Here is a 20,773-nt window from a genome sequence, read left to right as displayed (position 1 = left end):
AGGACATGGGAGCAAGGTTCCTTCCTTGAGAGGGAGTGTTTATGTAGGTCTATCCTGCTAGCATCCTGTCCATCTGGGACTTGGTGTTCCTCCAATGAATTCTGGGTCTTTGAGTTTGTTTGGCCTGCAGCTATAGAGGTCACTGTACCAGAGGTTCAGCTATAGCTGTCAGGCAGACAAACCCAAAAATATTGTTAAACCCTAATTTTAGAGAAAGCCTCTTGCGGGGAGTGAATTCCAGGTTTTATTGACTGTTGACGCTGCAGCAGGTTAGTGAAGTTGCATGCCTTTTAATGCTTATTGGTGTTAATAATAGATGCACTTCCATACTTTTGATTATTTTCAGGTCATTTCTTATCTCTGTTACTGTCATGATTACATTAACATACAAATTGTTATTTACTCACTGCAAAAATAATACACATGAAGCATCTACACAATCATCACAATAAGGATAGACTTTCCTGATTTTATAATTCATCAACTTTACAAAGCAAGTATCACAAACATGTTGACACCACTATTAAAAAAAAGTGTTTTTTCCAGAGTCTTTGGTAAATCACTTCATTTAAAGGTCACTCCACTCACTGTGCTTTCCTGCCCAGTTTTAAGTTTAGGTCAAGGTTGGGCTCATAATGGCTTACTTTTATTTTCTCTTCCAAGTATGTTTCTTTAACCGGGAAGCTTTTTTGTGTTACTTGTGGTTGCTATGGTTACTTGACCAACTTCTTCCTGTTTTACTTCCTTTCAGTAATCCATAGATTATATAAAAATAACCTCTGGGTCTGAAAAGTGGAGCCAGTGCAAAACTTACTCGAATCTGCATTCCTATTAAAGGCCACCAGGGGGTAACTAATGGCTACTAATGTGGATACACAAAAAACCTGAGTGCATTACTTAATTTACAATGTTAAAAAAATATTCTCCTAATGGGTTTAAGGGTCTGAGTTGCTAGTTTTACATCCTATTAAATACAATCTGATGTTCTTTTGCTAAATTATAGTTAAATTTAGAGTAGTGCCATCAGTGTTTATCTTGTTAAAATGACGTTAACACCATAACCGAATCAATGCGGTAAATCTCCATTTGCAAGTTACACACACACGTGGATTGCCGTGTGTGTGGGGCTGGACGGCGCTAATGCGTTAACAAGCTAACCCCGTTAATACGTTGACGCCGTGCAGCCCCACCTACGGGGCAATCCGTGCTAACTCGCTAATGGAGATTTGCCGCGTTAATGCTGTTATGGCGTTAACGTCATTTTAACGAGATTAACGCTGACAACACTAACTTAGAGTAAAACAGAGGAGACGCAGGGTATGCCACAGGGCATGGCTACATTGTTACTGAAAAGTCACTGTGTCCCTCACTTGCTACATTCATCTACCAAAAGCATAAATTCGTAGTCAAGATGATTTTAGCAAAAACACAGGTCACATGATTGCAGTCTTTTTTATATGCAATCTCAGATAATATGATTGCGTCAATGGAGCTTAAAATTCGACTAAGTTTGCAAAATTACTGCGATAAGTGGCTACCATAACTACCATAAAATATAGGCTGTATTTGCCTTTCAGTCACAGAGGGCAGGTATAGCGATTTTGTTCAATTTGTCATCTGCTCCTGCATTTTTCCGCCCAAATAATATGTTAAATGGCTAAAATGGTGTTCAATTCAGACTTTTTCCCATTATGTATGACAAGGTGATATATAAAACTGATCCAAGAGCAACAGAACAATCACCTGGATATCTAAAACTACATTTGAATTTAAAGGGGCCATTTTTCACCAGGCGTATTCAGCACATTCATTTATGGATTTATGTAAAACAGCAGAGCCATTCAGCTCATGCTTTTACTGCTGCTGAGCAGATAAAGCAAGGACATCACAGCAGTTCTGTTTGAAACTACACACCTGTCTTGAAGACCTCATAGCGAACAGAGAATCCCGCCCCGTGGGTCTCGTAGTCGGAGACAAACTTGATGAGGAGCTGGCCGCCGGTGGAGATGATCGGAGATGGCGCGATTTTCCCGCAAAACTTTCCCAACATGGGCGAAGACTCATCACCGCCATTGTAAACTTCCACATAGTCGTACCTGTGGGGGAATCAGAGTAGATGCACGTTCAGATTTATGATCCTGCAAAACAGCAGCTGTGCGCGACTTTGACTTTGAATTGTTGAGACCGAGGATGATTTTTATGTTCCTGTTGATTTGCTTATTAGTGATTTGAGGCATTTTACTGATTATAGGTGGGACTTCCAGCTTACTGCAAATATTTAATGAGGAGGGGAAGTGAATTTGTCTTCACTTCCCCTCCTTGCTGTTTGGCACACAATAGTAACTCAATGCATTCCTGTTGTTAAAAGGAACAGAAATAAAAACTCCCACAATGCAAGAACAGGTCCTGCCTTGTGTTGCTGAGACAGATTTATCTATTCTTGAATGCATTTTCATAAATACTTTGATTCCAACTGCTCGAGGAGCTGAGGGGACACGCCCATACTGTGAAACCACAACAAAGGAAGAGCATATTTGTCGTTCTCAAACATGTTTTGTTGAGCTTCTGGATTTCGACTGAATCGAGGCGTTTCCCCAAATACCACCTCAGCTGGCTGGCTTTGTTTGAAATGTTTGGGGTTTTTGTCCTTATAGCTAATACTGTTGTAGGATTAAACGGTCTCAGCTGGATAATGTGCTCTGATGCAGCATTGTAATTAATGAGGAATGTAACTGTTTGCCTAGATTTAGAGCCGGTATCTGGATGGGCTGTGCAACAACAGGCAGCTCACAAGGCAGTATGATATTAAACAACTCAACCTCAAAAACGGCGTATGGATCAGACTTGTGTGACTCTAGAACGTCTGCACATTCATATAAAAATGATCTTTGCTTAAATCTAACCCCACGTTGCGATCCATATAGTCACTGGACTTCATGCGTATGTTGTTTCTTTTCACGATGATAAGAAAACATCAGCTCTGTCTCAAGTATGTGTGGGTAAATGAAAAGAGAATCAGATGCAGGAAACTGTAGCGTGAACAGAATCTATGAGATCGGACATGAGGCTTCTCCGTCTGGGAGTCAGAGGGACACCACAGAGAGAAAGAGAGAGGCAGAGATAACAGGAATATGAACACATGGCAGGATGAAGCACCGGGAGGCTGCAGGGATCCCACCGTGCGCACCGAGAGACTTCATCAGTCTCTGCCCTCAGCGTGGACCTCCCACCACCGCTGCAGACTCATCCTTTACCAGCCGACACCCTTCTGTCCACCCATCATCCGCTTTACAACATCTCAAGTCTGTGTGTGAGTGTGTAATCAGTAATACGTGTGTTTTTGTTTATCCAAGGCCATGTTGTGAAATACTCTGCACATCAACTCATGTTATTCAGCACCTTAACTACACTTTTAAGGGTCGAAATGAGTAAAAAGTGGATGTCTGGCTATATGAATACACTTGTAAGTGTGTGTATGTGATGATAATCATCTCTTTGTGCTATGCAGGAGCTAAAATAAATAACTGGGCCTGAAGAAGCTGCACAGGTTGTCTGCTCAGATGCAAGCTGGTTGAACAGATTCAAGACCACATACACCAAATGTGACGAGCCCATCGTCAAAACAGGGTTTGAAAATGAAACATTTTCTATTCATATCAAATCGATTGCTTTCAGATCAGATTAGAGTAAGCTATAGTGCACAAAAATACTGGATTTTGTCGTTGTTGAATAAAATATTTTGTCCTTGCTTGCTAGAAAACAGTTACGCCATGATTATTAATTCACTGCCTAAGAAAGCAGATAATCCAAAAAGTGAGTGCTTTAGGGTCGAGGTCCAGCTCCAGTGTTTGCTGAAATGCCTCAGGCTGAGACAGAGGAGATTTTATGGTATTATTTAATTTTTTTTTCTTTTTTATTACTTGCAAAATTGTTGTTTAATCTACACATTTTGTCAGCACTTTATTATAGTTGTAATATCATCATTATGCATGCATCTCTGTGCACCTGGAAGCTGTGTGATGTTGTGTGCACTGGATTTCTTGTTTGCAAAGGTTTGACGGGCCTCCTTTACATCAGAAAAAAAGAAACATTATGAAGCTCTTCTGCAAAGTTTGGAATTAACTATTCATTTCACAGGTTTATATGGTTTATATCAGGTTTATATCGCATCTGTATTATCTATAAGTCAGTTTGTTTCTCTCTCTAGGAATAGATCCTGAACTCAAGGAAACAACCTGTTTAAAGAAGGGATTTAATAATAATTTAAGAGCGTGTGGATGCTGCACACAGAGGTCGGCCTCATCCTAAACGCCACAAACACAATCTAAGTGTGTGGGAAACACTGTTAAATTTCCTGTCTGGCTGTTATGACGGGAAAACCCACTGGAAATCAGCTATACTGCTCAGACTGCCTCCAGCATCGGCACTCAGAACATGTAGGATGTGAAAGAAAAAAAAATCATTACTCACTATTCACTTGTTGGCCTTTTTATACTCTGCTCTTCATGTCCTTGTTTTGACATGTATCTCTTATTATTTCTACAGTGTCTGAAAGCGTTAGTAGCTGTTTTGATTAGTGCTTTACAAATATTTCGCACAGCAGTAATATATGATGTACAAAGCCTCATCCTTTCAAGGCAGCAAGTGAGGCAATTTGGAATAAGAAGAATCGGAGCTGATATGTGTAAAATAAAAGAGCGGCAGAAGTGGGACGTGATTGGCTGTGCCGTCCTTGAGTAAGACAGAAAATCCATAAGAGCTCTAGGGTTTTTGTTTTGAAGCAAAGTTTGACCTCTGACCTATCAGACAAGTTTTCTTGAGGAAGCTGGAACGAATATGAAAATATTCCTTTAGCAGCTTGTTGGTCAGAAGCTCGTAGATAAGACTCACATAAATCAGAGTTCTTCCCCACAGTGATGCATATTTAAAACAAAAACAAGCTTCCCCAGATAACCATGACCAGTTTAATGCGTTTGAACCAGAAACGATAAACACACCTATGGCTTTCGCACAGAAACTTAATCGGTGGGTTTTGACTGGAGCTCGTCTAGACGGTTAGCTTGACTCAGACTGCTGACTGATGATTTTCCTGATGGCTAACAGCATTAGCGTGCAGGCAGAGAGCTTGTTAGGTAGTAGTTTTCAAAGAGTCTCCCCGTGAGTCTGACAGCAGGGCTTTGTTTTCTCTCCTGTATCTGATGCAGACATCTTGATTTAAAGTTTTTTGGTCTCTTTGTCTTTACGGTGAGGGAAAAACAAAGCTCCTGTGCATCAGTGTGCACAGATGTGAGGATGTTTCTAGATCAAATCTTACAAATCATAGCGGTGATTATAGGTAAGGTCTTGAACAGGTGAGCAAAAGTCATTTAGTAAATTATAAAAAAAATACCATTTGGATATTTTATTTTCTAACAGTGTAAACTGGATTTATTAAACAGCTTTTCTTGCCTTTATTAGATGGTTAAAAGTGGAAATACAGACAGACAGGAGACACAGCATAACAAGGTAAAATAAAGGCTCATTTTAGACCAGGCTCTCCCAGGACACCTTTAAATCTGCAAACATTTAAGGACAATGGCTTTGTACTTTCATCCAGCTAACAATAACATATTTGTAAAGAAATCATACAGGATCAGTTGCCAAAGAAATGCCACAAAATTCAGAATTTTACACCAGCAGGCAAAGTAGAAACACAGTCAAAGCCCAAAGCTGCCCAGACGCAGACTCTCTAAGCTCAGTGAATTAACAGGCCCCAAGTTATTTAACTAATACGCCTATTACGGCAGCAAAAACCTCTAAAAACATGATTATGAAAAGACAGCAGCATTTTATAAAAAAAAATAAATGCTTTTAATTTTAATGTTGTGAAATTTACAGTAGCTCTCAGACAGCTCAGGGGACAGATGAGGTTTTCTGTGTTTAAACAGGGATACGTTCGCCTTGGGTGTACAAAATCTGCTTTTTCTCCTTTTCTGACTTATTTTCCTTTTGTCTCTGGTCTTGCTCTGCATGCGTTCACAGACGACTTTACATGCCCGGTGAGAAATGGACTTAAGTGCTCACTTGTAAAGTCTTAGTGCCGACGGTGATGTGTAGGTGATGGCATTTTTATTCATAGCATCAAACTTCCACCCAGCTCCTCCACCTCTCCCTCCCTTGTCCTCCCCTAGAAAGGCTCATAAAATAACAGGGAGAGCGAGGCGCACAGAAACTGTGTGTGTCTGGTGTGTGTGGCTGCATGCAGATGGCTATACTCACTCCCTCAGTCACTGTAGCCAGTCCTGCAGGCAGTGAGTGTTTGCACAGACAGCCCGTTTAATGAAGTGGGTCTGTCTCTTCACACTCTAGTTAAGGAGAGTCTCTCAGTCTTCAGCCCTGCAGCCTCCTCTCCATCCCCTCACATCACTCATTAACCACACCGGCTATTCATGCCCTCCAAATGCAGCTGTCCGTGGCAAATGCCTTGCTCAAGGGCAAAAATGCTTGGCATTCCATCTGGAGGCCCAAGAGCAGATGTTTAAATTAACATTTTAAGCAATTAATGGATGCACTTACTGACCGTCATGTATAGAACAGGAAGTGCATGTGAAGGTTAATAAGCAAGTAGAAGAAGAGCAGAGGAAGGTGAAGAGGTGGATAATAAAGTCGCAGGAGCTTCAAGAATTAAACAGTTTCATAAGAAATGTGCGACTTTTTTGTCCACTCTATAGCACAAAGAACTCATAATTTAACAAAATTCAGTGTAAGCTAATACTTGTGCAATTTCCCCCCTCAGAAAATTAAGGGAGTGTGCCCCAAGGAGCCAGGTCTGTCACTTTTATAATTACGGTTTGATTTGATTGCAAAAGTTACAAGATGAAAGAAGCTGAAGGTTAAGATTAAACTGGTCTGCATCTCTATTTTGGATGCACTTTCTCAAGTTTCTAAATATGTTTGGAGACTATGATTATTGAAAGTTTATGAATTCATTTGGAAAGTCTTTACAGATATTCATCTTACATATATAACCACCTGACAAAATCTATAAGGCGAGGACGCTACAGTCTTAACTGCAAAAGAAAATGACTATGCGGTGAGACTGTGAGTGCCAGTTCAGCTCGCTGGGTGAGCAGGTGACCATATGCCACACGGTCGGAGTGCAGTAGGGTTTGAGTCCGACCTATGGCCCTTTGTGGCAGCGCGGTGTGGCATCCCCTTCTTTGTTTTTCCACCTTTTGGCTTTAAAACTGAACAAAGTTGAGACCTAACGTGTGGTCTTAACCTAACAGCAGTAACAATAACGCTATATTTTAAATGATGAGAAATGGGCAACTGAAAAATAACGATTATGCAGAGGTGTCAAAAACTGCAGTTACTCCAGTGGCCACTAGAGGCTCTAAGACAATTCTCATGTGTGCCTCTGTTAAAATCCCCAACTTCAACAAAATAACATGTTTACAGCTTGGTACAAAGGTTTAGTACAAAGTAGCTAATTTCTCCCTTTATAACACTCGTATGGGGGGTGAGCTGCTGTTATAGCTCATCTGTGTGGATTTAGTTAAAGATTAAAGTCTGGGCGTGTCAGCACAGGCAGCAGCTAAAATGGATAGCTTGGCCTATGCTAGTCCCATATGTCTGTTATTTATGTGCAATAACAACATGCACTTGCATTTTTTTCCTGTACAGTCTATGGAAACGGGGCGGCTAGCAAAATTTCTAACAGGCCTAACTGGGAAAACAAAGATGCGATTTCACTGATTAAAAATAATTTCCATTCAGTTGAGAAACCAGCTAAAGCAAAACAAATAAACGTGTCACAGTATCACCCTCGCAGATAAGTAATCTCTGTTACGGTAAGTGCAAAGAAAACTGTTGAGAACAGTGACCATTTCGTTCACCCAGCGCTGCCAAATTTAACACAAATGAGGATGTGGCAGATTACCACTTAAAATAAATAAGATCCAGACATGGAATGGGAATTTTTCACACAGCCCCGAATTCCTTCTCACCTCTTTCCCAAGCTACTGGAGTGCTGAATTGTAAGCATGCACCCTTGTTCTGCTCTCCAAATGCATTACAACTCATTAACATGCTCATGGTGCTGCGTTGTATTGCATTACCCCTGTGGCTAACTTCTTACAGCACATCTGGAACATATCACAGGAGCATTTACAGAGTGAACTTTGAGCTGTTGCTACATTCACCTCCTGCAAGGCGAAGCTGAAGCTGGGAATGACTCAGTGTTTCTGCAGAGCGCCGTCACACCTTCTTCTTTGACATCCCTTTATTTTAACCAGATCCCTTTCCTTTCGTCTGGATCCCTCTGTGCAAACACTGCGCTCCACCTTCCTCTCCAGACATTAAAAGGTTCTTCCAAAAGCTTCTCTTTCAGTCATTTTCAGGTGGTAAAGTTTGATCAAGTACTGTAATAAACTTTTTGGCATGCCCACTTTTCTCCGACAGCACCCATCTCATGCACTGTCTCATCCAGTGATTTCCTTCATTAGCCTTTTAACAACCTCAGCAAAATATTTTTGGACTCAGCAGCAGGCTGAGAGCCATTGTGTCGATAACACTAAGACAGTACTCTGTTTTTAAAAGGGTATCATGCCCTATTCTCTAAATTTAACAGGTATTGTCATGCATCATCGTCCAACGGGCCTAAAGAAAATTGCATAATGCAACATTTTTTCTTTCACACCCAAACAAATCTACTTTTAATGTATTAAGCAGCTAAAGCTGCCAAACTGTATATCCGTCAATGCAAATTCCCTTTGCCTTTGTAAACAAGAACTGCACTGAATACAAGGCAAAATTGTCAGCAGCCTTTACATCAGAAGTTCTCTTCTGTTACATCCTTTTTCCTGTTCATGAGTCATTTAGGACTTTTGTACGCCAGAAACGATGGCGCACACACCTTGAATGCTACATTTGATCTGTGCATCATTTCCTAGGTGTATCTAGTTAAACTAGGTGTAAATAATGGATGTTGCTCACTGGTTTGTGAAGTTCCACATTGATTTTAGCATTTTGGCTGATGTTGTTTTGTCTTTATGGAGCCAAAAGTCAGCATACTTGAAGAAGGTGAATAAATTATGAGCTAATGCATGCTAGTTTGTTTAGCAAGGTGCAGCCATAGTTTCCTCCACCATAGAATTCAAATAATTTGGTAATATTCATATTGCACATTCATATAAATCACATACAGATGTATGACTTGAATTAGCACAGGTTATGCACTCCCAACGCGTAATATACTGACGATTCGTCACGTCCCAAGGCATTCCACGAGAACGCGAAAGGTGACCTTCCGCGTTCCTATGCTACACGCCGGACTGTGGATGAAATCGAATAGATTTATTCCAGCCCTAACCTTATCCCTAATCTTAACCACCACCTCAATCGTGTTAGATAGTGTTTTCCAAAGTGATTTAAGTAAAATAAACGTACATGTAGATTCATTCCAAACGGTTCTCATGTTCCTCATTTTTCTGAACTCGTAATTTAGGGACACGTTGGGTGGCCGGAACCGTAATATACTGACGATTTGTCACCTAGCGTAAAACGTTACGCTTTGAGAGTGAGAGTGCGTTTGCCCACCAAATACCACTTAACAAACAGGCTACACGCCTAATCATAAAAAAAATAAGTCTATTAATTATTGATACAGCTCAACTATTGACATGTACATTAAGAAAACATATGGAGTGAGAACAAAACTGTGGAAGCTAAAATTGTTTTTGTACCAAGCAAGGAGAATGACTGTTTCTGCTGTGGACAGTTTAACATGGGAGTCAATGGATTGTGTGATTTGCAAAACCAACTTTAACCTCCTAAGACCCGAGCTCTTCCGTGGCATACATTTTTAATTTCTCTTTGATATTTGGACATATTGGGACCCAATGAATATAAAAACAAAGAATTACCAGATTTTTTTTAACCTGTTTTTTGTTTCCAAGAGCCACATATGAGGATATTCATTTAGAATTTCAATAGAACAGTGGCAGTATAATGTCCTCGTAAATGGATATCAGGCCCTTGTAGAGCAAAATTTAGTATTTTGGTCTAGACAACCCAAAATATGACGTCCACATATGTGGACGCCAGGTCCTAGGAGGTTAAGTGGCCAATTGAAGAACTTCCCTGTTGGTTCAACAATGGGGGCACCACACAGTGCTGTCTAAGCTTGACTGGAAAAATAATATGTGAGGAAGGACATAAATGTTCTAACGTGGTCCCCAAATTCTCTCGGATTTTGTGCATACCACTGAACATCTGTCAATAACAAGCTTCTTGAATACACAAACTCAAAACTGTCCATTAAAACATTGTTTTCTCAAGTGTTTTTGTTGCTTCAGAAAACAGACTTACGCTCATTCTCCCAGGATTTAAACTGACCTCGAATCTCTAAATTACACGTCTGACCCTCAACTATAAACCGAGTCAACTAATTTAATGGCTTTCCTTATTGATAACAGCTTTCGTCCCTAAATGCAAGCCAAGCTCCCACAGTGTGACTCTGTGAAGACATTTTTGTCCTTGTGAGTAATGCGCACACACTCGCACGCGCACACGGGGGGATGCTGAAGGCTACAATGTTCCGATTTTGTAATACATGAGTGGTTTCTGTGTTTAACCGATAAACTCAGCCTGACCAGTCGCTCTGCTGGGAGGCTACAGATGGCACATGTGTGTGCGTGCGTGTGTGTAGTGTCTGAGCGCGTGAGCAGAAAACACACTACGATGCCACCTGTCATCACAAACACACACCAGTCCATCCCTCTGCGTTTATCACCTCCTCCGTGTTCATCAAGAAATCGACATCATCTCCTGCTCGCTGTCTTACTCACTCGCTGCAGCTCAACTCATCTCCTTACAATACTCTTAGTCATTCTTCTACTCACGCTCACGTATTTTGCATAAATACTCACTTGCATTCATGCCATCCAATTACTCACAACACACGTGTCCATTTTTAAAAATTGGGTTCTCCCTAACTGACACAATATATTCCTTAACAGCCCCACTGTCACAGACTGACTCGGTACAACTGCAACATGACTGTTAGATGCCACCAAATCCTTTCAGGCATGCAAACCACTGGCCTTCCAACGTATTCTCAACCCAGTGCATCAAACGCTGTAATCTTTCAGTAGCCATTAGTGTCACAGAGAGAAGCTCGAGCTCTGGCGTCAATGCCTTGATCCAGCCCTACAAGGCGACATGTGTTTGTTTTAACGTTTTTCTCTCTCGCCGCTCTGCCTTCCCCACACACCTGTTTCCAAACACGCATCTATCATGTTAGTCCAAAAAAGGCTAGGCAGCGCCTGTACCACCTACGACAACTAGGGAAGTTCAGGGTCTCACCAGAGATCCTCAGGACTTTCTATACAGGCGCTGTGGAGAGCATCCTCACGCAGAACATCACATCCTGGTATGGGAACAGCTGTGTCAAGGACAAAAAGCTCTTCAGAGAGTGATCCGTACAGCAGAACGCTGCTGCAGGACTGCTCTTCCCCCGCTTCAGGACATTCACACCAGGAGATGCTGGTCCAGAGCAGCTCAGATATTGAAGGACCCGTTCCACCCCAGCAATAAACGGTTCCAACTTCTGCAATCAGGCAGAAGGTTTGGCACCATCTGGGCACCCTCAGGCCATCCGTGTGTTAAATCAGGACATGCCCCCTCCCCAATCAACCATAACTGGCTAAGACGAGACTCGTTGTTATCACGTTCTCATATCACGCCTGATCCTCTGGCTTCCCAAATTTGAACTGTAAATTTCCAGATTGTTTATTTAATTTAATTATCTTAATGTATATAATTCATTCACTGCCTGCACATAATGTCCTCTTTACTTACTGTATATAATGTTTTCTCTCTCTTTTTGCACAGTCAAGGCGCGTATCAGGACACATTTCACTGTGTGTTGTACTTGTATAATTATGCACGTGATAAATGAAAGATCTTGAATCTTTCTATGCCACATCTTAAGGCCGGGACTTGGAGTCTCTTGTCGCTGAATGATTGTGCTAGACACGTTAGTGTAAAATCCCGGCTTTGTGAAAATTAGAAAAGCTTTCCTTCGCGAGTTTGTTTCCTGGTTGTGACCTCCGTCTCTTGTAAACCTCTAACCCTGCGTTTTGGAACCCTGAGCGTGAGTTGTTTGGCGTGGCTGTGTGAAGATTTCCCCCCAGCGGAGCGAGCGAGTGTGGAAGGAGCGTGTGGAACTGTGTTTGGAATATGAGTGTGAGAGGACCTGTGGATCCTGGCACCCCCGACTTCTCCCCACCTGTATATATTCTGCACCTGGTATTTTTGTGAATAAAGAACTGTTTAATTGTGACTTTCAGTCTGCGCCCGACTCCCATCCGTTCACCGTGACAGAATAGCGGTGTCGTCGGCTATCGACAGAGAGACAGATTTTTCTCCCATTTGTTTTCGCCGTTTCCTTTCATTCGAACCTGATATTTGATAGAAAACGATGAACTTTCTGGGTGTGATAAGTGAAGCAAATGTTGAAGCGCTTTCTTTGGTGCCAAAAGAGTTCTGGTTGCATAGAAGACTTTGGAGTCGAGTCAGAAGTCTTTAGAGTCAGAAATGAGGATTATCCAGGCAGTGCTCATTGGCTAGCAACTTGTCAATCCCAATGTCCTCAGTTTGACAGTCACTAAGCTGGTTAGGCTATGAATGCTCAGCTCGAAGCTTCCTAACGGGGCTTCTTTAACTGACTCTACAATAGAAAAACTGCACATGGAAAGATGGTGCTATAGTGGTGCTGAAGGTGTTAAAATGTGATGCCAAGCTGTGCTAACCAGGACAAAAGCTGCTCTCAGTGTTACAGTGCATCAGCAGAGGACTCCAGCTAGGAGAAAATTGCCTGGCTGTGAGACTGTGCTGGTTCTTCACCAGATGTGTTGATAAATGTGTATCATTGCTTCTTGAATATCCTTTTTTACATGGTCCAAAGATTATGCATGTAAGGGTTTAGAGAAAGCGGTTGGCAAGTCTACAGTGACAAGTAAAATATGTGGTGTCACATAATTCATCACTTCTACCCGACCCAGCAGCTTATGCCAGCCTTGAGATTAAGAATAGCATCAGAAAAAATGACCTAACTCTCAAATTCAGCAGTTAAGGACACACTTATCACAACACAAGAGTCATTTCACATCTAACAGACTTAGATGATCAATGGCCATGGCTGCTAATCAAATACCCTGAACCTACATGCAAATTTGGTCCTAGATGACAAATTGTTCATGAGACTCTGTAACTGAGGTATGATGATGAATCTCAAAAACTGAGAAAACATATTAAAGCAAATCCAATTTAAGCCAATAGGATTAAACAGTCACAAGAAGTTTGCCCAAAAAATAAATTGGGCCAAGCAGCCAAAGTATGAATATCCTCATCCTTCACCTCGGCCGTGCAGATACAAAGCCACGGCAGCGCAATCCTTCTGGGAAATTAAAACGGAGGCGAGGAGGAGGTGGAATTTGTTCTCATTTAGGAAGCCTTAATCCGGCAGAAAGGGGAAAGAGAACACCGTTTTCCCCTCCGCTTTCTTAGACAGACTGTTTAGGGACCCAGAAGGATGAAATGAGATTTGCTGCAAACTCGTCTGTGTTTAATGTGGAAAAGGTGAAAAGAACGAACGTCAGAGTCGACATTTTGGAGAGTCAGAAAGTTATTCCGTTGCTCGAAGTGCTTCTGTTTTATGAGAAAAAAAAAAAAGATGAGCTAAAGCCTGTATGTTTTATACAAGTAATAAAAATCCAGGTGTTTCCTGTGAGCGCAGAAAATGAGATAAAGTTTAATCAGCTTCATAAAATTTGCTACATCCTGAGTATGCCTGGGTAACTTTAGACTTCAATAAACACAGCAGGGCGTTTCTGAGTCTGAATCCTGAAAAACTCCAAACTTCTCACTTTGTACCTGAGAGATTTGGGAGGAAAAAGACCCTTTGTCAACCGACACTCAATCCTCACCTCTCTGAAGTGATCCGGGGTCAAAGCAATAAACACACTGTCACTTCCACTGCACTTTGACATGCGTTAGCACTCGACAAGTTCATTTGCATTCACAGAGAGGCTTTCCCCGCTATACATTCTCCTCTCTAGTTTCCAAAAACATGTGAGATTAATTATCCAACCCTATTCAGACACAAATATAGAAACTCTAGCAGGGATTGTTCAGTGTGCAGCGATGGACGCTTGCTGACAGACAGACATGGAGGCAGATAGAGAGATAAAGAGCAAACACTCAGAGGCTGCGAAACAGTCTTCAATCTGACAGAAAGATGATGCCGAGCAGAACTGCCTCCTGGTGTTGGGACTTAATGACTAACATTTGGAAAATAAACCAAGTTATATGGAGATTAGCCCATTTGCAAAATTGGCTTTTCAGTAATAAAAACATAAACACCCAAATGAGTCTCGTGTTATTTGAGGATTAATGTTTCTGGAGCTCCACGCTAACACTTTAGCAAGATGAATAACAATAGGATTAGAGTTTTTAAAACAACAGCATGTTCTAATTGGAAAGCTGAAACATTTCTCATCATTCAACAACCAAAAAGTTGATGCACATTCTCCAAAGAGCCAAATAGAACTACATTCTCCTCATTCAATTAACACTAATCGCCATTTCCCATAATAAAAATGTTCGGCAGTTATAACCGACGTGTCTTATCTGTTCATCTAAACACAGCAACTGCCTGTTATTGCTCACATAAATGTGCACTATACTAAATGTTAGCAAAGAACAGCATAAAATATCTCTGGTGACTAATGCAGCATTTCCTGGGGAGTTTCCTTGATTCATCAGTCTAATTCAAAACTACTTACAGCTCATTATGCAGAGTCACCTACCTCCACTCACTGTGCTTTGCAATGTATGCAAAAGTTAAACTAAGAAAGACACAGACACACTGCACTAAAGTTTATTCACATGAAAGTAAAGAATCAAGTTATTCTCAAAGTTTTTCTAGATAGTAGCAACTAGTGTTGGGAGAAATCACTGGTTTTCTTTGGGGCCACATTTGAACTTGAATGGTGGCATCGATTCTGGTCTGGCTGCTTTAACTCAGCCGCAGGTTCACCTTATATTGGCCAAATGTCAGGTAGGTTACAGCACTGTAGCTCACAAAATATTTGCTGTTGTTCATGTCAAACGTAGCTCAACACTTTTGGGCTGCAAATGAGCTGTAAGTGCAGCACGTAGCTCAGATTAGGCCCAAATGTGTCTGTTAGCTGGGCTGGGTCAACACAATGAATGCATTCATTCATACATGCATGCATTGGTCTAATTTTTAATTCGTGCATATATCTGTGTGTTTTTGCTTATGCCTCCCACACATTTCCGTCTGTTTATCATCTGCCCGCAAGATGTGTATCTTCTGCCTGCGTGTCTCATTCAGAGGTCACTCTGGATGTTTCTACCCAGACAGATACAACACATTCCTTTACAAGCTAAAGAAGAAAAAGGCCGTTGTCCATCGCGCGACTGAACTGCCATTCAGGCTGCACTGAGGGCTGGTTCCCTGTTACGCATATTTAAAAGCCTCTCAAGCTGCTCGTCCTCCCTGAAGGGGGTCAAAACACAGTTTGACCCCTTGACTGACCTCTAACCTTCATATCCCGACCCTGACCTGTCCTTGTTTTCACAGAAGTCGGCTTGAAACTGAAGCACGAGGAGTGAAGTCGTTACGTTTGGTGATGAGGAGCAGTGCGGCCGCTTTGATTTTTATGCATTTAACAAACAAATCACAAGGATTCTTTTCTCTCTCTAAAGACATGTCTGGGAATCCTATTTTAGAGGTGTTTCAAAGTTCACACAGGGGCATTTTTACACCACAGCCAACTGCTGGGCCAGACCCCGTTTTCCCTGAGACCTTTGCTGAAGTGTGAAAGCTGCTCTGGCTGGACTTCAATCCAGAAAAACTGTCTTAAGTAGATTCTTATGTGCTGTCAGGAACAAATAATCCAGAAGTAAAGGGCAAAAATGAAGAGATTGTATATTGCATTTGTACAAAAATACAGAGCAGCAGATTTCAACTTTGATTGCAACACAACATTTCAGAGAAACAAACCTGAATAATCACTTAAGCCGAGCTGAAACCTGAAAGCCTCTTAAGATTTAAAGGAAGCCATATCCAACCAGCACCCCATGAAATATAATCCTAAAGGCGATGCTTATACTTAAACACCTCTTCGGATAAAAATCGCCAAACTTATTCAACCCATCCAGCAATTTATGACACATTTATTCACTACCATCTGTCATTTTAGTGGTTACTGTGTATCAGATATATTGAAGTTGAACAGAAGATTAGATAACAGCCAGAAGCTTTGTAAAAAAAAAAAAAAGAGTTCAAAAGAAGCTTTATCATCACCGTTAAATCCAGCTGTTTACTCTGATGGATGCCCTCTGATGCCCTCTGATGTATAAGTGTGTGAGTGTGTGTTGCTTTGAGGACATCTGGAGTGTATCAGCGAGTGTGTCCTGTAAATCCTGTGATTGCAGCTGTGTGTGTGTGACATTGTCGACTAGGTTCCCCCTTTCTCCCCCCTGCAAGCTCTCTCCCTGCTAATCTGCTCGTTAAGGATCTAATCTGACATGTGTTTTCATTTGTGTGTGAAAGTGTGAGTGTCTGTCTGTGTGTGTAGTTCACTGATGAGTCCACAATGGCTCTGATTACATTCACAACATATTGTTAGTTTTATTGCGCGCGCGTGTGTGTGCACGCACTTGACTTTGTGTTTGCTTAGCTGGTATGTGCGCTATTGTTTAATGCCTGCCTTGATACAGTCAGTGTGAATCAGTGTTTCCATATGTGAGAGCTGATTCACAGAATTCGGGGCCTGTAATTGTTTAAAAAAGGCAAATCTAAACAATATTAACTTACATAAGAGAAACAATAGCAGGATTCAGAGTTCACCCTTCCTCCTATTACACAAATATTTGCTGCTGAAAGAGAGAAGTCAGCTGGTGAAAGTCTGTTTGTTCGCCAGTGTTTAACCTCTGTTCGTACTAAATGGTGGATGTCAATTATTGCATTCACAGCTAAATAAATTCTAAAAACCTCGCACCAGCCAGCTCTGTAAATCTATCTGTCAGTTATTGTAAAGTGCTTCGGTGTGTTTTTCCTAAAAGAAATCTTTATTTTTTCTTTTAAAGGCCTCAAAAAGATCCAATCAACCAAACAATCACCGTTAAATAACTCAAAGCTCTGAGTTCTTTGATTGAGGTGTCTCTTTATGCTCTTTGTAGAGGTTTCCTTGTATTCCTTGTTTTTTTTCCCTGCATGACTTTATTTTGAGTGCAGGGTGTCCTTAAAGTTGTTTGCATGATTCCTATGAGCTTATCAAAACTTCTAAATCCTTCATAATCTTATAAATTTAATCTGAAGCTCCTAATTAGGAGGCATGAAAACAGAAAACTCAGTTTCACCCTAGATTGTCAGGTTACCCCTGCTCATGGCTTGCAGTTAATGAATATATGAGATCTTTGAGAGGTTACGTGCAATATCTGGTAAACAACAGAGATAAGGACTCTGTTTTCTGGTTGTGTATGCACACATTTCTATCTAAGGCCACTACATCTCAGTTATTCTGGGTGCTCACGACCCTTTTTTTAAAAAGCCGATTCTTACACCTTCGCAAATATCGTCTTCTATGATAATGTGGTTGAGACAAAAGCAAATCCTGGTAGGCTGTAATTTGGCCAGTTATCGTTTTGTGTTTGTTTTTTGTCAAACAGGGCCGAGAGCTCAGGTTGCACACGGTTTAAAGTTCGCCATCATTTGTCAAATCAAGCAGAGAGGGAGAGCATATGGCGAGCAGGGGAGAACGTGGGATGAAAACATAGCAAGTGCACACTGAGTTCACAGGGAGAAGAGAGCAAGACGACGGACAGAGAAAAAGAAAGTAATGGCAGGAGGCGACTGGATCAAACAAGTGACAGGACACCCTGAGGGTGGAGGAGGTGGAGAGAAACAGTGAGAGGTCTGTCGCTGAGGTCAGGATCAGACTGACCGTGCCAACCAGCATGACGCTCGCTGTCTCTCTGAGTATATTGGTGCCCTTCTGATCTCTTTTTCATCCTTCTTTGCTTTTATCACTTCACCCTCTAACCTTTGGCTTAATCTTCATCTCTTCTTATGAAGCAGATTTTCCCTTTTCTATAAAAAGCTGAACGTTTTTTCTGACCACACAGGATTAAACGATCAAACTTCAGTCCTCAGTGTGTATTTCTATTTCTATTGAAGCTTAGTGCTCATTTTTTTTAAAGGAGAAAGCATGCAGTTTTTTATGATTGCAGCTATTGTTAGATCTGTAGAAGGAACATTAAGTCTTTGTCTCTGTATCGCTGAGGATCTCTCAGCATGCAACCACGGTGTTGGTTGTCGGCTTCGGCTCTCCGTCACTCTCTGTGTAGCTACCACGCAACTCTACCGAGGCACGCGAGTCCACTGCTCCCGGGGCCTCTTGTTGCCCCCATCTGCACCCACATGCATCCTGCAGTGGAGGCTGAGGACTGTCAGGGGCCACTATGAGATTGGCTTTACAATCAAAAACAACCACCAGCTTTAAGGTGGTCTGCTTTACAAGTTTAAATAGTCCCGGTGTGCCTGCCATTTCTACAAATGTACTCGAGAAATCACAAATTTGTTTGTGCATTACTGAAAAAAATGGAAATGATATTACATAAGACACTACAACTGTTCATTCAGAATGCAAACATGATGACGCTGACTTAATCCTCATTGTGCTTTTGTGCTTTAAAGTTAAAGATCACAAAAGAACACAAAAACAAACAGCTAAATTAGTTTTGAAGGCTCCCGCCTCGATTTTTTGGGCCACAAGTCACTCGTGGAGTGACAGCAGCACATTCAGCCTTCCTGTTTTGTGTGGTCGCTGTGGAGCTGAAAAATACAACCATCTGGAAGGGAGGCTTTTATTTTTCCTCTGAAAATGGCAAAGTCAGAGTGAATGCTGAGAATTCAGAGCGCGGGGCGGGTGAAGCGACGCCTCGGTCTAAAGCCACAAAACAAAGGATGACATTCAAGACGACGTGTTTTGAAGTGGTATAAACGCACACTTTCAGAAGAGGAGGGAACAAAGTTTGTTCAAATGTATTCATATATTCGGTAAACACCCTTTTATCCACTAATCGTGTCATGCTTCTCTCAGTCACCCAGAAATGATTTTATCCCTTCAGTCGCCTATATGTAATTTTTCATCAAAAACACTCATATCTTGCCAATCATTTGTCAATCTATCCATCCATTCTGACATTTATTCCCATCACACTGAATTCCATCCTTTTATCGGCCCATCCATAAACGCGTGCGTCCATTAATTTGATTCTACCATCTATTTTATACCAGGGTTTGTTTCCTCAAAGCACCTAATAAAAAGCCCAAACAAGCTTCTCCTACACTCCTTCAGTCTGTGTAACAGTGTCGCTGCCCATCACACTTTCTTCTCTTATTTTATTTTGCAATAAAGCGTATTTCAGTCAGGACCTCTATAGTTATTTCCATCTGCAGTAATTTATATCTGGCTGCCTAGCTCTGTCCTGGGGCCTCCCTGACCCTCCATTACGGGAGGAGAGCATACCTCCCAGCCGTTCCATGTGCATACATATAAAAGGAAAGATGCAGAAGGAGATAGCAGCGGCAAGACCTCATTACAGGACGGAGCAAGTATAAGTAACGACAGACATGGCAATGATTAAGTAGGACACGCCACGTAAAGGAAGAAGTGGAGTGAAAATGTGGGTTGCAAAGCGACAATAATATTGTCTGATCTACCTTAAATCTTACTGGTCTTGCCTTAAAGCTATATTAGTTTTGCTGACTCTTCTTCGTTGTTGCCTAAAACACTGGGGTCAACTAAATGAAGCTTATGCATAAGTTCAGTAAGGAAGATCTGCAATCACTGATCTGCCTGCTTTCCTGGCTGCTTTTGTGCTACGGCTTTCCCATGCCGGACTAGAGCAGCGCAGATCCTGAAGGACCCGTCCCATCCTGGCAACAAACTGTTCCAACTTCTGCAATCCGGTAGAAGGTTCCGCATCATCCGGGCAAGGACAGAGAGACTCAAGAGGAGCTTCTATCCCCAAGCCATCCGGGCCCTAAACCATAACATCCCCCCCAACACCACACACGCCCGCCCTCTCACATCATCCATACGTGACTGAGACAGGACTCTCTTCTAGACACTCTAAACCCACCGGCACAATGTACATTTCAAATTCTTTTAATTTGAAATATGTTCATATTGTCTATTTTGTAAAATGTTCAGATTGTCTATTCTTATTTAATTCACTTTATGTACTTTTGCACAAGTCGAGGAGCGAGTCAGGTTACATTTCACTGTGTGTTATGCTTGTATAACTATGCATGTGGCGAATAAAGAATCTTGAATCAATACCGACACCATTACTCTAGTCCGATCATCTAGTTGTCCACCCTGTTTGAGCCAATCAGCCTCAGCGTCGCATGGTTTAAATCTGTGCTCTCCGTCATTTTCCTCCCCATCTCCACTTCAGACACCTCAGCCAGAGCTCTATTCAACCCATAATCTCCATCTTCTCCACCACCACCAGCGTCTCGACTCCGTGGGGTCCTATTCTAAATCCTATCACCGCTGGGATTCCTTTCAGCCATGATGGGCCATCGGAGTCTAATCCCCAAATACTTTATTTTCTCTATCTTAATAAATCATGTTCAATTCCTCCAAGTGATCTCTCCTCATTGAAATAAATGTTCCTGCAAAATAGAAAA

At 41.6% G+C, this 20,773-nt stretch overlaps 1 protein-coding gene across 2 annotated transcripts in view; it reads right to left on the bottom strand.

Annotated features, from left to right (window-relative positions):
* LOC309693571 (neuropilin-1a-like) overlaps positions 1 to 20,773 on the bottom strand; it is a 95,924-nt gene that overhangs the window by 64,780 nt on the left and 10,371 nt on the right. For both annotated transcript variants that reach the window (XM_082512921.1, XM_082512920.1), the window contains exon 3: positions 1,915 to 2,096. In XM_082512921.1, coding sequence (XP_082369047.1) covers positions 1,915 to 2,096 — 182 coding nt within the window. The remainder of the gene's footprint in view (positions 1 to 1,914; positions 2,097 to 20,773) is intronic.

Source organism: Aulonocara stuartgranti, assembly GCF_965226115.1.
Source record: "Aulonocara stuartgranti genome assembly, chromosome: 18".
Taxonomy (NCBI): Eukaryota; Metazoa; Chordata; class Actinopteri; order Cichliformes; family Cichlidae; genus Aulonocara; species Aulonocara stuartgranti.
The sequence above is the reverse complement of the archived record's forward strand: the minus strand, read 5'-3'. Positions and strand labels throughout refer to the sequence as shown.